Source organism: Rhineura floridana, chromosome 13 (genome assembly GCF_030035675.1).
Source record: "Rhineura floridana isolate rRhiFlo1 chromosome 13, rRhiFlo1.hap2, whole genome shotgun sequence".
NCBI lineage: Eukaryota > Metazoa > Chordata > Lepidosauria > Squamata > Rhineuridae > Rhineura > Rhineura floridana.
Genome location: NC_084492.1, coordinates 7523710 through 7542260, shown reverse-complemented (window position 1 = coordinate 7542260; position 18551 = coordinate 7523710). Strand labels below are relative to the sequence as shown.

At 44.0% G+C, this 18551-nt stretch overlaps 1 protein-coding gene across 2 annotated transcripts in view; it reads right to left on the bottom strand.

Annotated features, from left to right (window-relative positions):
- The window catches only part of CPNE2 (copine 2), a 214690-nt gene that overhangs the window by 132079 nt on the left and 64060 nt on the right, over positions 1-18551 (bottom strand). For both annotated transcript variants that reach the window (XM_061593744.1, XM_061593745.1), the window contains exon 2: positions 9138-9334. In XM_061593744.1, the coding sequence (XP_061449728.1) occupies positions 9138-9305 (168 nt within the window). In that variant the 5' untranslated portion in view covers positions 9306-9334. The remainder of the gene's footprint in view (positions 1-9137; positions 9335-18551) is intronic.

The window sequence follows — 18551 nt, the reverse complement described above, 5'->3', positions numbered from 1 at the left end:
GACGACAGAAAGTCACGCAGCAGCGTAGCCGGCCTGGCTGTTTAAGACAAGCAAACTCTTAGAAGCCGGGAGGCTGATTACCTGCATCTGCCTTAGGGAGTGAGATTTAAAAGGCAGTTCGTGACTGCAGCAGGCTGCTGACTACAATGTCAGGTGTGATCTCTGTGGTCCTCCTATCTTCCAGAACCCAGACTCTTGGACTGACCTTTTGGAAAACTGGACTAGGAACCCCCCATTGACTTTGCTTCATGGACACTGACTTGGCACGTGAGCTCGGAACAAACCCTCTGACCTTCTCTCGCCCTCCCCCTGGTTATCTCTCTAGCCTGGCAGATTTATAACCCAAGCTGCTGGCTAAATACTTTACAACCCTGACAGTTACTAAGAAATTTACAGCCCAGCCTGCATCCCACTGATGCTGACATCTCCCTGTAAAAGCTGACACTCAGGCCCATGGTACTGTAGCCCAACACACCCACACACAGGCGGTACAGGGCTAATAAGCCTGCCCACGCACCCCACCTACCTCTCATATTGTGTGAATGACATGTGTGCATAGCGTGCATGGTTGCCATCAGTCAAGATAGGCCCTTAGGGAAGCCACCACCACCATCTTGGGTGATGGCAGGCATGCATGCACAGTGCGCATGGCATTCACATGGATTGGACAGGTAGATGGGGTGTGCATGCAGGCTTATTGAAGCCTGCGCTGCCTGTATTGGAGGGATGCCTGGGAGCTCCCTCTCCACGATCTGCGGCAGGGTCAGGCTGCAGGACCCGATGCTGCACAGATCATGGAATGGGAGTGCCACCCCTCCACTCTAAGGAGGGGCCCTTCAGGGGCCCCTCTGGGCCGCAGGGCCCAACCTGACCACCTTCTGGCCCTGCACTCCAGAATTGTAGCTCCATGAGAGGAATAGGGGTCTCCTAACAACTCTCACCAGCCTTAATAAGCTACAGTTCCCAGGATTCTTTGCAGGAAGCCATGACTGTTTAAAATGGAACACTGCTTCAAATGTACAGTGCAGATGTGGTCTTACTTCAGCACTAGTCACAGGAGAGTGTCCTCCAATGGACATGAGGGCAGCTAGTTAGTTCAGGAGGATGCCTGACAGGTCTGTGGCACATGTAGTTCTGATCTCCAACATAGGGGGCTAGCCAGGGATTCAGGAGGGACAGCTGGAAGCAGGTCCAGCACCAGTGGTTGGCCAGGCCGGGGACTAGCCAAGGGCCCCAGCAGCCCAGGAGGGCACCTCAGCAGCCAGACTCAACAGTACTGCCTCCCTCGCTGGGCTCTTGGGAAGCCATATAAATGTTGGGTATGAGGCAGTGCCTCCTTTGGATGGGACCCATATTTGGCTCCCATCTGCAGTGGCCAGCCACCCTTACAATTTGCCCAAAATACAATGCCTTGACCAATATATCTATAAACTGGGGCCCTGCTTTTTAAGTAAATTAAAATGGTGGCCAGCCATTTTGGCTCCTTTTCAAGAGCAGCACTGCCTCCTACCCAACTCTAAAATCCAAAAAGGTGCCGCTGCATTGGGGTGCGGGGGTACTGAGTGTGTGTCTTGGGAGGATGGGGGCCCATCGACAGCACCATATTGACAGCCTCTGAAGTCTGGTGCCAGCCCTGACTGGAAATGCTGCCACTGTTGTGCTCACATCTGCTGCCTGAGGCAGTTGCCTCACTGTGTCTAACAGCAGAGCCAGCCCAGATCATATGTAATAGCACCATCATATTTCAGGGGTATGTGCAAATTATTATCTATTTATTATTTAATTAATTAATTTGTATCCCGCCGTTCCTCCCAGCAGGAGCCCAGGGCGGCAAACAAGGCACTAAAAACACTTTAAAACATCATAAACACAAATCTTAAAATACATTAAGACAAAACAGCATTAAAAACATTTTAAAAACTTTTTTAAAAGGTTAAAAACATTATTAAAAACATATTATTAGGATCCACCCCAGGATCTAGAGAAGATCAAAGGCCAATCCACAGAGACCCAAAGATCTGTAACTGCAAAAACAGTCAAGAGCTGACCTACAAAGTTGTATGATCATGGCACCTAGCCCCACAATGGGCACAACAATTATGTTACATTCATCGTGTGCAAACTGTGTACAGTACTGAACTGAACACTCACACATTGATGTACATGTAATGTTCAATGAGTGTACGGTCTGTATACGTCTGTACACAATAGCTGAGCTGTGCAAATCAACAAGTGTACACTCTTTCACACAAACACTTGCACATGTGTAGAGACAGCCTGAACATGTGTCCACTGTAATGAGTGAACAAGCCTAACATCTTTAAATTAAGACTGAAGAAAAGCTAGAGACAATGCAATGAACCTGCACCTAAAATTCCACTGCACCATCACTTCTAAGCATTTTAAATGTAAGAAAAGCCTTGCTAGGCCTGTCTAGTTCAGCATGCTGTTTCCAACATGGCCAGAACCTTGCAGAAAGGTAATAAGGAGGACATGACTCTAGTATTATGAGATGCAGGATGCATACCAAGTTAGCCTAAGTTTTCGATTATATATTCCGACTGCACTGCAGACGTAAAAGCATTTCATTACATAAAAAGAACAAAAACACTGAGCAAATGCCAATAAAATATCCACTTTTCTCCACACGCGTTTATCTGATTGCAATGAAGGAGGGGGGGAATGCTTTGGGGGTTTGTCCCCATCTTTCACGGTCCTGAACTGCTACATCCCGAAAGAGCCTTTGTGTTTCCTGCCCCCATAAAATGCAGCTTTCCACAAAAATTATTTCCTCACAACATTTTTTACTAACTTCTTTCCAATTCTCAGAACCATCCATACAGTATGGCATACAGAGGGATGTCAGAAATACACACGTGCGTATATGAGAGAGAGAGAGAGAGAGAGAGAGAGAGAAGCAAAGCTTTTTCTTGTAGATCTCAAATCAGTGAGACCTGCAACAAAATGTTGCAGAATGTCCCCACTAGGAACAGAGGTACCCCAGCCAGCCACTCCTCCCAGATATTCCATTCCATTCTCCACCCCATGTTCTGTTTTTCTTTTCCAGCTGACACTCAGCTTTCAATAGCTACTAAACATGCTCAGCCCTCATTGGCCTTTGTAGGGGAAGGATGCTTTATAGTTCTGCAAACCTTGGGACTTCAACTGAGCATGCTTTTATCTCCGTATTGTTTCATAGTTTGGGCTCCAAAACTGTTAGTATCTGAAGAAAGGTTTTTTTTTAAAGGGTATTTAAAAGCGCAGCATTATTTTCAACAGTTTCTCAGTACCAGCAAACCTTTCCCACTGGAGACTTCTGCATGTAGGCTGCTCCTTGATTTACACCCATCTGGAAGCAGCCCAGGTTCTGGTGGCAAGGCTGAAAATACACCCTCTCTCCCTTCATCACACATGCTGCCAACACTGGCCATTTTCTGACTTTCCTTCAGAGTCACAGCAAGCAAGCAATAGCCATGTCTCACAGAGGATCCATTCACAACTCCTCTCTCTTTTATTCCGCACCGCATATTTTGTGAAGCAACCGTCCAAAAATAGCACAGGCAGAATAAAAACCACACATCTTTAAGTCAGTGTTAGGGCGAGACACACACGCTTCAGCGCCAATGCCGTTGTTCTGGGGATGGGAGAGAAATTCAGTTCAGTTTGCAATGAAAGCTGAATCAATTGAAGGACCAAAACACAGACAACCTTCAAAATTTGCACTTCTCCAAATTTTGCAATGCAGCTCTCCAACCAATGTTTACAAAAATGCATGTATGAGGGGAACGTGTGCGTAAAAATGAATATATTAGTGAAAGTAACATACAAAATGCACCACATTAGGAGAAACTGCTTGCAAAAATGTGCACATTAGTCAAAATTTCATAAAAATGAGTTTATCAGGAGAAATAGTGTGTAGCCAGTTGGGATGCAGTGAACCAGACAGAGCTGAGTTTTGACAGGAATACCCCTCATTAACATACGCAATGGGTCAAGAGCAAGTAAGTAAACTGAAAATGTACTTAAAATGAAGCACTACCTTTTTTCACTTATTGATGCATATACTGCACTGCAATCGTCATACACGGGCATAACCGATGTAAATAACGCATTTATAACTAAAATAAATACAGCAGACCTTATTTTAAGAAAAAGTTTGTAGTTGGAAACTGATCGGGCGGTGGCGTCATGCCGTTAAGTGTCTGTTCTTGCGAAGCGAGCGTACGTAAACGGGGGAATGGTGCTACTGTAAATATGTCTGTACTTGGGAGTGTCCGTAAAGTGAAGGTCCGTATAGCAGGGTATTCCTGTAGCTGGACGTGAAGTGGTTTGGGAAAGGGTAGGGGCCCACAATGTGGCTTTTGCTAATCTAATGCTAACAGAAGGGAAAGGCTGAGAGGAGAGAGAGACGAATAAGAGCCAGCAGGAACGTGCCTGCTTTGCATGTCAAAGGTCTCAGGTTCCATCCATGGCATCTCCAGGGAGGGCTGGGGAAAGACTCCTGTCTGAAACCCAGGAGAAGCTCCGACAGCCAGTAAAGACCAGAGCTTGGAAAAGTTACTTTTTTGAACTGCAACTCCCATCAGCCCAATCCAGTGGCCATGCTGGCTGGGGCTGATGCAGAGCTTGGAAAAGTTACTTTTTTGAACTGCAACTCCCATCAGCCCAATCCAGTGGCCATGCTGGCTGGGGCTGATGCAGAGCTTGGAAAAGTTACTTTTTTGAACTGCAACTCCCATCAGCCCAATCCAGTGGCCATGCTGGCTGGGGCTGATGCAGAGCTTGGAAAAGTTACTTTTTTGAACTGCAACTCCCATCAGCCCAATCCAGTGGCCATGCTGGCTGGGGCTGATGCAGAGCTTGGAAAAGTTACTTTTTTGAACTGCAACTCCCATCAGCCCAATCCAGTGGCCATGCTGGCTGGGTTGATGGGAGTTGTAGTTCAAAAAAGTAACTTTTCCAAGCTCTGGTGATGGGAGTTGTAATTTAAAAAAGTAATTTTTCCAAGCTCTGGAAAGACTGACTGTTGGGTGGGGAAACCTCAGGCTGGGGGCCAAATGCCCTGTCTGGCCTTCAGGACTCTCCCCAGGACACACCCCTCCCCAGCCTCCTTGAGATTTTTTTGCCCAGCTTGTCCTCTGACAAAGCCTCTTGCTTGCCTGGATGGAGGACTGAGAGGGGCATGCGAGTAGAAACTATCCTACAGCACAAAGGTAAAATTTACATGCACTGCTCCGCCCACTTTTGCCTTTGGCCCCGCCCACCACTGGCACATGGCCCCTGGCAGATTGCCCAGATGGGAATGTGGCCCTTGGGCTGCAGAAGGTTCCTCACCCCTGGTATAGACAATACTGTGCAGACCAGCAGATGAAACAGCTTCCTATGTTCAAAACAGGACAATTCAGGGCATGGGATGGACACTCTAGAACAAGGCTTCACACACAAGCGGTCAACCAGCCTGCCTGCCAACCTCCTCTTGGTTCCTTTTACAGGAGCTCATGGGAAGAAGGAACAGGTCAAGGAAACCACAGCAGACAAAACCATTGCAGGTAAGCCGAACAGTTAATGAGACAGGCCTTCCAGAGTGAGCACTGACAGATTTACCTGGTTAGTGGTTTGCTCTAGAAACCTTTCTTATGGAGCTTTTAAAATGTCTTGAGAAATCTATGAAAGGAAAGAATTTGCCGACAGATTTAATCAAGACAGGAGTCTGCAAAGAGGTGATAACAGAAATGTTTGACCAACCCAAGCAGGAGCCTATTAAAGTTTCTGCCTAGACAATAGCTAACTCCTTCCTGGGCCACAAATTCACAAACTTTGCACCTTAGAATGTTAAGATTACGATATGGGTGGGCAGTGCAGAGCCAAGACTGCAAGAATCTAGTATTTCCTGGTGGAGGGGGAAAAAAGTGCACAGAAAAGCCAAGAGGTCGACTCATAGATACTGGCCTATAACTAGCGACCCTGTCAAAACTTGAAATTAGGCAGCTCATAGGTCGAATCTATTATTTATTTATTGGTTTGTTTATTTATAAACTTTGGTATATAAATCGCCCTACGGTCCTAGGTCAGAAATACATGACAGAAACATCATAAAATGAACAATGAACAATATAAACTCACAATAATTAAACAGAACCTTTAAGCAGGATAGAAAACTAGGCAATTATATGAGTGCTTTCAAACATCAACCCCTCCCAAAAGGCCTGGGTAAAGGTGTGTATCTTCAGTAGGCAATGAAAAATGTCAGTGCTTGATGCACCTCAGGGGAGGTCGTTCCAGAGGCAAAGCCTGCCCGTGCACCACTACCAACCTGGATTTCCCCAGGCAGCAGAATCACCAGCATATTGAGATGGAAAGAGGTGCTCCTTCAGATATTTGGGTCCCAAGTCACATAGGGGTTTTATATGTACTACAAGGACATTTAATTGGGCTTGGAAACAAACTGGCAACAAGTGCAATTCCCACAACACCACCGTTATATTGGCATGACTAGGTATGTCCATTGCCACTCTGGCTGCTACATTTTGCACTAGCTGCAACTTTTGAACTGTCTTCAAGGGCAGCTCCATGTACAGCACATTGCAACAGTCCAATCTGGAGGTTATCAAAACCTGGATGACAATGGTCAGGCTTTTGCTATCTAGGAATGGCTGTAACTAGAGAACCAGCTATAGCCAGAAATATGCACTCTTGGCCTCCAAAATCACTTGGGCTTCAAGAGAGAAAGCTGGATCAAGGACCAAACCCCAATCTACATTCTTGCTCGTTCAGAGGGAGTGCAATCCCATCTAGGGCAGGCCCACCTCCATCTTGTTCAGATTCAGCTTTAATTTATTGTATTAGGTGTCATCTACATGTTGATGACACTTTGCTCCACATTTCCTGATTACCAATCCTAGAGGCTTCCTCTTTAAAAGAGCATGGGGGATAAGATTGCATCTTTAGCCTTGAGAAGAGAAGACTGAGGAGAGATATGATAGCACTCTTCAAGTACTTGAAATGTTGCCACACAGAGGAGGGCAATGATCTCTTCCCGATCATCCCAGAGTGCAGAACACGGAATAATGGGCTCAAGTTGCAGGAAGCCAGATTTCGACTGAACATCAGGAAAAACTTCCTAACTGTTAGAGCGGTACAACAATAGAACCAATTACCTAGGGAGGTGGTGGGCAATCCTGGAGGCATTCAAGAGGAAGCTGTCAGGTATGTTTGAAGTTGAATTCCAGCATTGAGCAGGGGGTTGGACTCGATGGCCTTATAGGTCCCTTCCATGATTCTATGATTCTATAATGCCCCCAACTCTCGAAGCTACTGAAAGGAGATTCAACAGGGTTGCACTCCCCTCATCTCTTTCCCAACAAAGGCCATCAATCAAGGCAATCAAGTCTCAGTGTTATATCCCAGACTAAAGCCAGATTTAAATGGGCCTAGATAATCCATGTCCTCCAAGCACAACTGAAGTTGGCCATCCCCCAACCTCTTGAGCAATTTATCCAGTATTAGATTTGTAAATGCCTGAATGCGTATCAAACCTGGTTCTCTGTGTCACTGTTCTTCAACCTTGGGTCCCTAGATGTTCTTTGACTACAACTCCCATCATCCCCAGCCAGCTTAGCCAGTGGTCAAGGGATCACGGGAGTTGTAGTCCAACAACATCTGGGGACCCAAGGTTGAAGAACAATGCTAACTGTTTATCATAACACCAGGGTCTTCTTCAAAGGCTACGGCCTCTCCTGTTTTAGAAAAAGTTCCTGGCATTATTGTGGAAATTAAGAAAAATGTTGGCATCATCAGAGCAGGAGATGGCTGCTTCTACCTGCCTTGCCTCAGAAGCCTTCCTAATGGAGTTGCTGCTGGATGAAAAACTGAGAGGGAGATTTCTGGCCTTTTTGGGTCTAGGGGAAATTTGGGGGGAGGATTGCTAGGCATGAATGCCATTGGCTTTGGGGCTACTTTGGGATACGAAGGCATTGAATATTATTAATTGATCTATTTGTAAACGTCATGGTTGCTTACATTTTTATATACTTCAAGTGAACCATTAACTGCTGTTGTTAATGTTGTGTATTAATAATTTTTAATATATTTGTTCATCACTTTTTACTGACTGTCTCAATGCCACATACAGAATAATTTAAACACCGTACAACTTACCAAACAATTAAAATTCAAACAAAATAAACACAAAAATAAAACATAACAAGTACTAACTAAAGGTGCTCATCCATCAACAATAGTCAAAAGGATGAATCCTACCTCATCCCACTAAAAGACAAATGTCAAAACAGGCCATAGATCATACCACATTACAATCTAAATTAAATCCAAATACCTGGGCAATCAGGAATGTCTTTGCCTGGCACCTAAAGGCTGACAATGTTGGGGCAAAGTGGGTATCCCTGGGGAGAGTGTTCCACAGGTGGGGATCACCAGCAAAAAGGCTTGGTCTCTCATTGCCATCCTCTGTACCATCTCAGAGGAGGCACGTAAGAAAGGCCTCTGATGACAGTTGCAGGATCTGGGCAGATTCATTTGGAGAGAGGCGGTTATGTAGCAGTGAGATTATAATTTATTATGTATTGTAGTCAGTCTATGGCAGTAAAGGAAGAAACTGAAAGGGAGGCCAAGGGACACAGGCACTTGTGTTAGCTGTACAGGACAGCAAACGCAGTGTGGCTGATACAGTCCACACCATGGTGTGGGGTGGAAGAAACCACAAAGATAGGTCTCTGCCCTGCTCCAAACGCCCACAGGGTCAGCTCTGATGCTTACCTGCTCTGTTGCTTCCCTAATGTAGCAAGAGCAGCAGCTGCTTGCCAGAATTAAGACAAGTCAACCCAACAAGCTAGAAAAAAATATAGGGCAGGTGTTGCCATGGTGGCTGCCAGTGTGCCCATCAGTATGGCGCCCACAAAAAGTCTCAGTAAATATCCCCTGAAAAATCCAGAGTGCACATGACACGAGACTGTTTACTCTTTTTGCTTAGCCAGTCTCAAACAGTGAATCCATTATGCCACGCCCCCTGTCAGCCATTTTGTTCCTGGTGCCCACAGCACTTTCTCAAAATTCCAAATGTGCCCACTGGCCCCAAAAGGTTGGCAATCGCCGATATAGGGCAACGTATTGGGTCTTACCTCTGTCCATTTGCCGTTGACTTCCATAAATAAGACACAGAAGGGGTCAGATTTCGAGGTGACATCTCTGTCCAGAAGATTTTGGCCACACACAGACAGTTCAACTTTGCAAACACAATACTGAGGCCCCACCGGCACAGAAGGACTGGAGCTGATCGTGTACGCCATCAGTTCAGGCAACAACAGCTCCTGGCAGTCTGCAAGGGACAAAAAGGGTTATTAGTAAAAGGGAGAAAGGGGAATGACAAACCAGGAAGGAATGTATTTGTCCCCATCCAGGATGGAGAAATTCGATTCAATTTGCAGATAAAGCTGAATTTATCAGATTTGCATTTTCCAAAACTATATGAGAATGGAAATAGTCATCCTTCAAAATTATCTGAATTTTGTTCTCCAACCAAAACTGTTTAAAAAAATGCATATATTAGGGGAAAGTGTGCATAAAATGAATATATTAGTGAAAATAACATTAAAATGCATTATATTAGGAGAAATTGCTTGCACAATGTGTATATTTGTCAAACCTACATAAAATGTGTTTATTAGGAGCAATTTGCATGAAAATGCTGAGGAATTTTCATAAGGATTTTTTTTTATCATTAATTTTTATTCAAATTTTCAAAGACAAACAAAACAAAACAAAAACAATTAAACAATAAAATAAAATGTTGACTTCCGATTTGTCGCAGATCAGTTATAGGTCTACAATATATAACAATCCTATCTCTAAAATTATCTACATATTTGTAGTTAATTCCATAAATTTTTTCTATGTCAAGCCCCATCACATCATTCCAGTCAAGAAATCTGAATATGTTGCTGAAATATTGCTGCAAAGTCATATCTCTGTTCTTCTTTTTTACAAAATGCACTGGCTCACCTCTTAAGAGTTTCTCCACTGTCACATATCTGTAACCAACTCCATAGATTTTTTCTATGTCAGACTCCATCACATCATTCCAATCCAGAAAATTATCCAAAACATTGATAACTTTACCACCAAAATCTTCATTAATTTCTTCAGAGGCAACGTTGAATTCCAAACAGTAAACTTTATTTCTAACATCCATAAACTCCAAATCTTTTTCCAATTTCACATTTGTTCCACTCTCCAGGTCTTGTAGCTTCCCTATCCCATCAAACTCCTCTCTCACAGAATCCACTATTTCTTTAAACTCCTGCGCCATTTTATTAAATTCAATTTTCATCTCCTGTCTACCCTGTCTCAGGGTTTGTTTCATTATCTCAATCTCACCCATTATTTTCTGAAACATAATTTCTTCCATGGTCTCAATCACTTTCCTGGTTGTCATTCTTAAAGCCACAAAGACAAAAATTATTTCAGCCACAATTGGGTTAATATTCCAGGCTCTTATATCAGTGTAGACAGTACAGCCTGCCTTATCTCTATGTATTCAGGAATACAAAACAAACTTAGTTCCCAACATCAAAACAATTAATGGTGTCGTGAACAAGCAGATTCGTCAAAATGAAATAGATAAAAAAAAAAAAATCCCCCTCCTCGAAATAGAAATCCCTCTTCCGTTAGTATCTTTAGAATGCACCTCCAGGACAGCTTTTTGCGATAAAAATAAAGATAAGCTTTTTCGATTTCTTTCCTCCTTAATTTCGTTAGTGAAAGAGAAAAGCCATAACTCACCTAGAAGTTCTTCACAGCTGATTCATTGACAAATCTCTTTTTTGCTACACCAATTTAAACCAAGTGAAAAAAGAAAATAGAAAGAAGGATGCTTATCTGCCTGTTGAAGTCCGTTTTTCTTTAAAGAAAAGATAAACGTGTCGCTGTAATCAGCTAGAGCTTGATGAAAGTCCGTCCGGCATTGCAGTTTGAACCTTCTCTCATAAATAAATGAAATCCAGTCCTCCCCACAAAAACAGGCTTTGTGGTTAATCTCTACGTTTCTCCCTGACCGGGAGAAAATCTTTACCAGTCAAAAAGAGCATTGTGACTGATTTTTAAGCTGAAAAAGCTTCTTCTGAGACGAGAGCTCAGACTCAGAGGCAGCACAGGCAAAGCAACCCTTCCCGGAAGTCAAGAATTTTCATGAGGATTTAAAAGAAAAAATTGCCCACTGCTGCAGAAATGTGGAGAACTGAATATAAGGTTGGAAAAATGAGAAACGGAGAGAACAGAAATGGAAGATCTTTCCATCCCTAGTCCCCGGAAACAAGACATTTGCTACAAGGAGGCTGGAGTCTTATTTGGTCTTTGACGTTTCCTGTAATTTAGTAGCTAAACATGTGAGCTATGTTCTGTGGTCAAATCTCATCTAAGCCTGTGCCTAAATGGTCCAGGACAAGCCTCTGTGCTCAGCTTCAGCCTGCCATTAAACATTATGGTGGAAATAATGCTGACCTGCTTCATTTTATTTATTTATTTATTTATTTATTTATTTATTTATTTATTTATTTATTTATTTATTTATTTATACATACCTCCCCATAGCCGAAGCTCTCTGGGCGGTTTACAGCAATCAAAAACATTAATAAAACAAATATACAATTTAAACACATATTTTAAAAACAATTTAAAACACAATTTTAAAATTTAAAACAATATAAAAACAATTTAAAACACATGCTAAAATGCCTGGGAGAAGAGGAAAGTCTTGACCTGGCACCGAAAAGATAACAGTGTTGGCGCCAGGCGCACCTTGTCAGTAAAATCATTCCATAATTTGGGGGCCACCACTGAGAAGGCCCTCTCCCTTGTTGCCACCCTCCCAGCTTCCCTCAGAGGAGGCACCCGCAGGAGGGCCTTTGATGTTGAGCGTAGTGTACGGGTGGGTTCATATCGGGAGAGGCGTTCCATCAGGTATTGTGGTCCCAACCACAATAGGTCAAAACCAGCACCTTGAATCGAGCTCAGAAACATACAGGCAGCCAATGCAAGCGGGCCAGAATTGGTTTTATATGTTCGGACCATCTGGTCCCTGTACCAATCTGGCCGCTGCATTTTGCACAAGCTGCAGTTTCCGAACCATCTTCAAAGGCAGCCCCACGTAGAGTGCATTGCAGTAATCTAATTTGGAGGTTACCAGAGCATGGACAACTGAAGCCAGGTTATCCCTGTCCAGATAGGGACGTAGTTGGGGCACCAACCAAAGTGGGTAGAAGGCACTCCGTGCCACCGAGGCTACCTGAGCCTCAAGTGACAGAGATGGTTCTAGGAGAACCCCCAAGCTACGAACCTGCTCCTTCAGGGGGAGTGCAACCCCATCCAGAACAGGTTGGACATCCACCATCTGGTCAGAAGAACCACACACTAGCAGCATCTCAGTCTTGTCTGGATTGAGCCTCAGTTTATTAGCCCTCATCCAGTCCATTGTTGCAGCCAGGCACCGGTTCAGCACATTGACAATACAAGATTATTGTAAGGGTTACAAAGATAACACATGCAAAATGCTTTCAAACCTTGAGGTATCAGTGCTAAGTGCACATTATGTGGTATGAAAGCCAGGTTTGCTACCGAGCATACATTCAAGTATGGAGGTGCAACCATTCCAAGTTCCTCAAACAGGTGTACCTGTATAATATAATACACACACTTGCAAACACAATTGTTGCATTTGCACTTTACATTTTTAGGTGCACACCAAAATCTCTCTCTCTCTCTCTCTCTCTCTCTCTCTGTTTGTGTGTGTGTGTGTGTGTGTGTGTGTTCTGATTTGTTTGCAGGTCAGACAATGAGCATTTGTTCTGCATTTATCCTGATATGCATGCGGTGTGTTTATATGTCTTCCCATTAGTCGTTTGTCCATCACAAAATTGTCAATGCCCTGTCATTTTCCAAACTGCAAAAGATGCCATTCTTTTTAAAGTGGATTTATAGTGCAAGGGTGACCAAGCACCATCATCTACTTTAATTGCACAAACCTGAAGTTCTTTTATACACTTGAATCCCTTCTGCAAACCTTGATAGACCATATTCACACCAGATATTTATTCCCCTATTATTCCACTTTAAGCAATTATGGCTTCTCCCAAAGAATCCTGGGAAGTGTAGTTTGTGAAGGGTGCTGAGTTCTTAGGAGACCCCTATTTCCCTCACAGAGCTACAATTTCCAGAGTTCTCTGGGAAGAGGGATTAACTGTTAAACCATTCTGGGAATTGTAGCTCTGTGAGGGGAAGAGGGTTCTCCTAACCACTCTGAGCACTATTCACAAACTGCAGTTCCCAGGATTCTTTGGAGGAAGCTATGACGGTTTAAAGTGGAATAAGAGTGGAATAAATATATAGTGTGACTGTGACTACAGTCTGGAGCCACCCAACCACAGCCCTGTACACGAGTAAGGACGTGTGCATACCAAAAGGCAACACGTAAAGCTTGGTCTACACATGTATGGAACTCTCTTCCAACAGAGGACCACATGGCCCTTTAAAGTCCTATTTGTTCCAAACTGTTTTTTCTTGGTTCGTATATTTCACTGCAGCTCATTGCTCTGGTGCTGAATTCGTTTATTCAGTTTAATGATATTGTGCCTCGTTGGCTGTTGCTATTTATTGCTAATAAGGTTTGCTGCTATGTTATCGTTTTGATTCTTCTTGCTGTCTTTTATATTATTTTGGATGTTATACTGTTTTGCTTTTATTGGGACCTTGCATTTATATGATAGAAACCCTAAAATGGGTGGGAAATCTTTTTGAGCCTGAGGACCACACTCCCTGATGCACAACCTTCCAGGGGCCACATGTCAGTGACATGTCAGTGGGTGGGGTGAGAAGGGGGAAATGGGTGTGGCCATAGGCAGAAATGGACAGAGCAATGGCTTTCACCTCTATATAGTATGTATGGATGGATGTATTTATTTATTTATTAGATTTATATCCCACCCTTCCTCTAAGTAGGAGACCAGGGCGGCAAGTAGCTACAATCTAGCCATTCAAAAGTCAGAGGTTTCCAGACACGCATCTCTGTTTCCCACTGTTCTTCAACCTTGTTTCCCCAGATGTTATAGAATCACAGAGTTGGAAGGGGCCTTGTAGGCCATCGAGTCCAACCCCCTACTCACACCAGGAAATCCACAGCTAGAGCATCTCCCGCAGATAGCTGTCCAGCCTCTGCTTCAAGACATCCAGCGAAGGGGATCCCACCACCTCCCTAGGCAGTCGGTTCCATTGCCGAACTGCCCTTACTGTCAAGAAGTTCCTTCTAATGTCCAATCTGAATCTACGCTCCTGCAACTTAAAACCATTAGACCTAGTCCTACCCTCTGGGGCAGCAGAGAACAAATCTGTACCCTCCTCTATGTGACAGCCCTTCAGGTACTTAAAGAGTGCAATCATGTCACCCCTCAGCCTTCTCTTCACCAGACTGAACATGCCAAGTTCCTTCAACCTTTCCTCATAAGACTTGTTCTCCATACCGGCTATCATCCTCGTCGCCCTCTTCTGAACCCGCTCTAACTTGTCTATATCCTTCTTAAAATGAGGCGCCCAGAACTGAACGCAGTATTCCAGATGAGGCCTGACTAATGCAGAATATAGTGGGACTATTACTTCCCTCGACCTGGAAACTATAGCTCTGTTTATGCAGCCCAAAACCCCGTTTGCCTTTTTTGCCGCAGCATCACACTGCTGGGTCATGTTCAACTTGCGATCCACTACAATTCCAAGGTCCTTCTCACACGCACTACTGCTAAGCCGGGTATTTCCCATCCTGTACCCGTGCATTTTGTTTTTGTGGCCTAAATGCAGAATCTTGCATTTGTCTTTATTGAATTTCATTTTATTAATTTTAGCCCAATTTTCTAGTCTATCCAGGTCCCTTTGGATTTTATTCCTGTCTTCCATTGTGTTAGCTATCCCTCCCAGTTTCGTATCATCCGCAAACTTCATAAAGCTTCCCTCCACCCCGTCATCTAAGTCATTGATAAAAATGTTGAAGAGTATCGGCCCCAGGACAGAACCCTGTGGCACTCCACTCGAAACCTCCTTCCAGTCCAAAGCAGAGCCACCAACGACCACTCTTTGAGTACGGTTTTCCAACCAGTTGTGAATCCACCTGACAGTATTTCCATCTAGTCCGCATTTGACCAGTTTGCTAATCAAAAGGTCGTGGGGGACTTTGTCAAACGCTTTGCTGAAATCTAGACAGATGACATCTACAGCATTTCCACCATCTACTAAGCTGGTGACCCGATCAAAAAAAGAGATGAGATTAGTTTGACAGGATTTTTTCTTGACAAACCCATGCTGGCTCCTACCAATCACAGCATTGTCATCTAGATAGTTGCCAATGGACTCTTTTATTATCTGTTCTAATATCTTTCCTGGTACCGAAGTCAGACTGACCGGCCTGTAATTCCCCGGATCTTCTTTTTTACCCTTTTTAAAGAGTGTGACGACGTTTGCCCATCTCCAGTCCTCCGGCACCTCTCCCGTTCTCCAGGATTTCTCAAAGATGATGGCAAGAGGTTCCAAGAGTACATCCACAAGTTCCTTCAATACTCTGGGATGCAGTTCATCAGGCCCTGGAGATTTGAATTCATTTAGGTTAACTAGGTATTTCCTGACTATCTCCTTATCAATCTCGAACTGCAGTCCCGACCCCTTACTGAGATTGCTACCGATGCAAGGTTGCACACTGTTCCCTTTTTGGGAGAAAACGGAGGCAAAATAGGCGTTGAGCAGTTCTGCCTTTTCCTTGTTATCTGTCAACATTTTGCCCTCCTCATTGAGCAGCAGTCCCACCGTTTCCTTGGTCTTTCTCTTGCTTCGAACATATCTGAAAAACCCCTTTTTGTTGTTCCTCGCTTCCCTCGCCAGCCTCAGCTCATTCTGGGTTTTAGCTTTCCTTACGCTATTCCTGCAAGCCCGAGCCACTCGTCGGTACTCTTCCTTGGTGATGCGTCCTTCCTTCCATTCTTTATACATGCTCTTTTTTACTTTTACCTCCTCCACCAGTCTTCCGTGTAGCCACATTGGCTTTTTCCGATGTCTTCCGTTTTTCTTCCTCTTCGGAATTGTTTGCGATTGCGCTTTTTGTAATACCTTATTATTATTATTATTATTATTATTATTATAGATTTATTTGTACCCCGCCTTTTGGCCAGAAGGCCCTCAAGGCGGCTTACAAATACATCAGTATAAGCAATACAATTCAAAATCAAGTAACATCATTAAAAAGCAACAACTATCATAAAATGTACAATGTACACAATACAGTAACTAGATATAAAATAAGGTAATTCCCACATCATATCATAACAGTTATCAGAAAACAAAACAAAACAAAGAACCTTCCATGGTCTTCTTCTCCAAGGCAACCCCAAAACGACTCCAAGTGCGATGCTAAGTGCATACTTAGCGTCGCACTTTGCGGGACGCCGAGGCACTGCCTCAGGCAGCCCCTCTCCTTCATATACCTAGAACAGAGAAAAAACAGGATGGCAGAGTTGTAGATGTTGGTGGACTACAACTCCCATCATCCCCAGACAGTATGGTTAATGGCCAGGGATGATGGCAGTTGTACTCTATCAAGATGCCAGTGTGGTGTAATGCATAGAGTGTTGGACTGGGACCTGGGAGACCAGGGCTCAAATCCCCACTCAGCCATGGAGCTCACTGGGTGACCTTGCGCCAGTCACTGTTTGTCAGCCTAACTTACCTCACAGGACTGTTGTGCGGATAAAAATGGGAGAGGAAGAACCATGTTTGTATGCCACTTTGAGCTCCCTGGATAAAAGGTGGGATATAAATGTAAGAATAAACAAACAAACAACATCTGGAGACCCAAGTTTGTAGAACACTGTGAGTCTATCCTTCATCATCACATTCCAAGGGCACATTCCACCCAGGCAAAAGCACTCAAGGAGGGCACAGAGCAGGTCCATTGAGGGGCTGTGGCCTGGGGAGAGGGGGAATGGCTTGGGAGGAGGGCCTGGAGGAGGGCCACATTGTCCCCTGGTCCTCAGGTTTCCCACTCCTGCCCTAAAAGGTGGCCCAAAAGGGTTAAATAAATAAACCAGCCTGGATGTCTCCTTTAATGTTTCATTTATTTAAATTGTCAGTTCCCACAACCAAAGAACATACAGAAAACACAATACAAAATACAATCTGAGAAAATAGTCATTAACACAGTACAAATATTCTAAAAGCGTTCACCTAAGAAATCACTCAAAAACATACACACGTTTTTCTTTATGGCATAATAATGTCTGGAATGTGGCGATATCTGAGAAAATAACACACAATTTAATAGTCTCGAACGGATCTGAAGACCTGGAACATTTCTACGCCATTTGGTGGGAATTTATCACTTTATCACTACTGCAAATGGTTTACAAAGTTCTGTGCCTATACCAATGCATGAAATTTGGACCTCATAACTGTGATTGATAAAAATTACGCTCCTCTATTGACCTCGCAGAGGAGTGGTGCTGTAATGTGATAGTGAAAACAAATTATCTTTGATGTACATCCCCTAATTGTATTTGTTTTGTTATGTTCTTTATAATTCAATCACATAAAATAAAGACAAAAACAAAACACCCGCACAACACAAGAGTGGACACCAAAGAGAACCTTAAAAAGCCAAGCTATTTGTGCTGTCCAAGTGCCTGGGAAAACAAATGCGTCTTTGCCTGATGCCAAAGAGATGACAATGTTAGGGCCAGTCAAGCTTCCATGGGGACAACGTTCCATAAATGAGGGGCTACCACTGGAAAATCTCGTTCTCTTGTTGCCCCCTTCCTGGTGCTTCTTGGAGGGCACATGCAGGAAACGGCCTCAGATGCCGACCTTGGGGTCCAGGATGGTCCATATGGGGAAAGGCGCTGCTTGAGGGGTTGGAGCCCCAGGGTGTGAAGAGATCCTAAATATTGGTACTGCTCTTTCTCCCATGCTACTATTTAGGGTTGTTCTAAGTGGCAGGTTTCATGCTTCTTGATTTTATCTCACAAGGAGCACGTGGAACAACGAACGTGGGGGAGGAGCCATCCCCAAGGTCGGTGCACAAGGCAGGCTGTGTCCATATAATCAGGGGTGTAGTCGCCCAGGGTTCCGGGGGGGTCTTAGACCCCTTACTTTTTTGGGAACCAGGTCTCAGCAGGGTCCTTATGTCTCCAGCGTCCTACGAGCCAATCAGCATGAAAGGGGAGTGTGTTAGTCACCGAGAAGAGTCCCTATGAGTGCCAACTGCAAGCAAGCCTTTATTAGTTCCTTCTTCAAAAAGCCAAGTTGTGGAGAGTGAGAATTCTCTAACTGCAGAAGAAGAGACAGGGAATCCTGATGATGGCGTCCCATCTACATCACCAAGCAGTTTGGTAGTAGCAGGAGATAAAACATATAGACCCAGAATTCAGTCATTTAAGCAATTATCTCTGACAGTGAGAAAGGACGGTCAAATGGTGATAGCGATTGAGGAGCAGCAAGCAATATTCAAGCCTGGC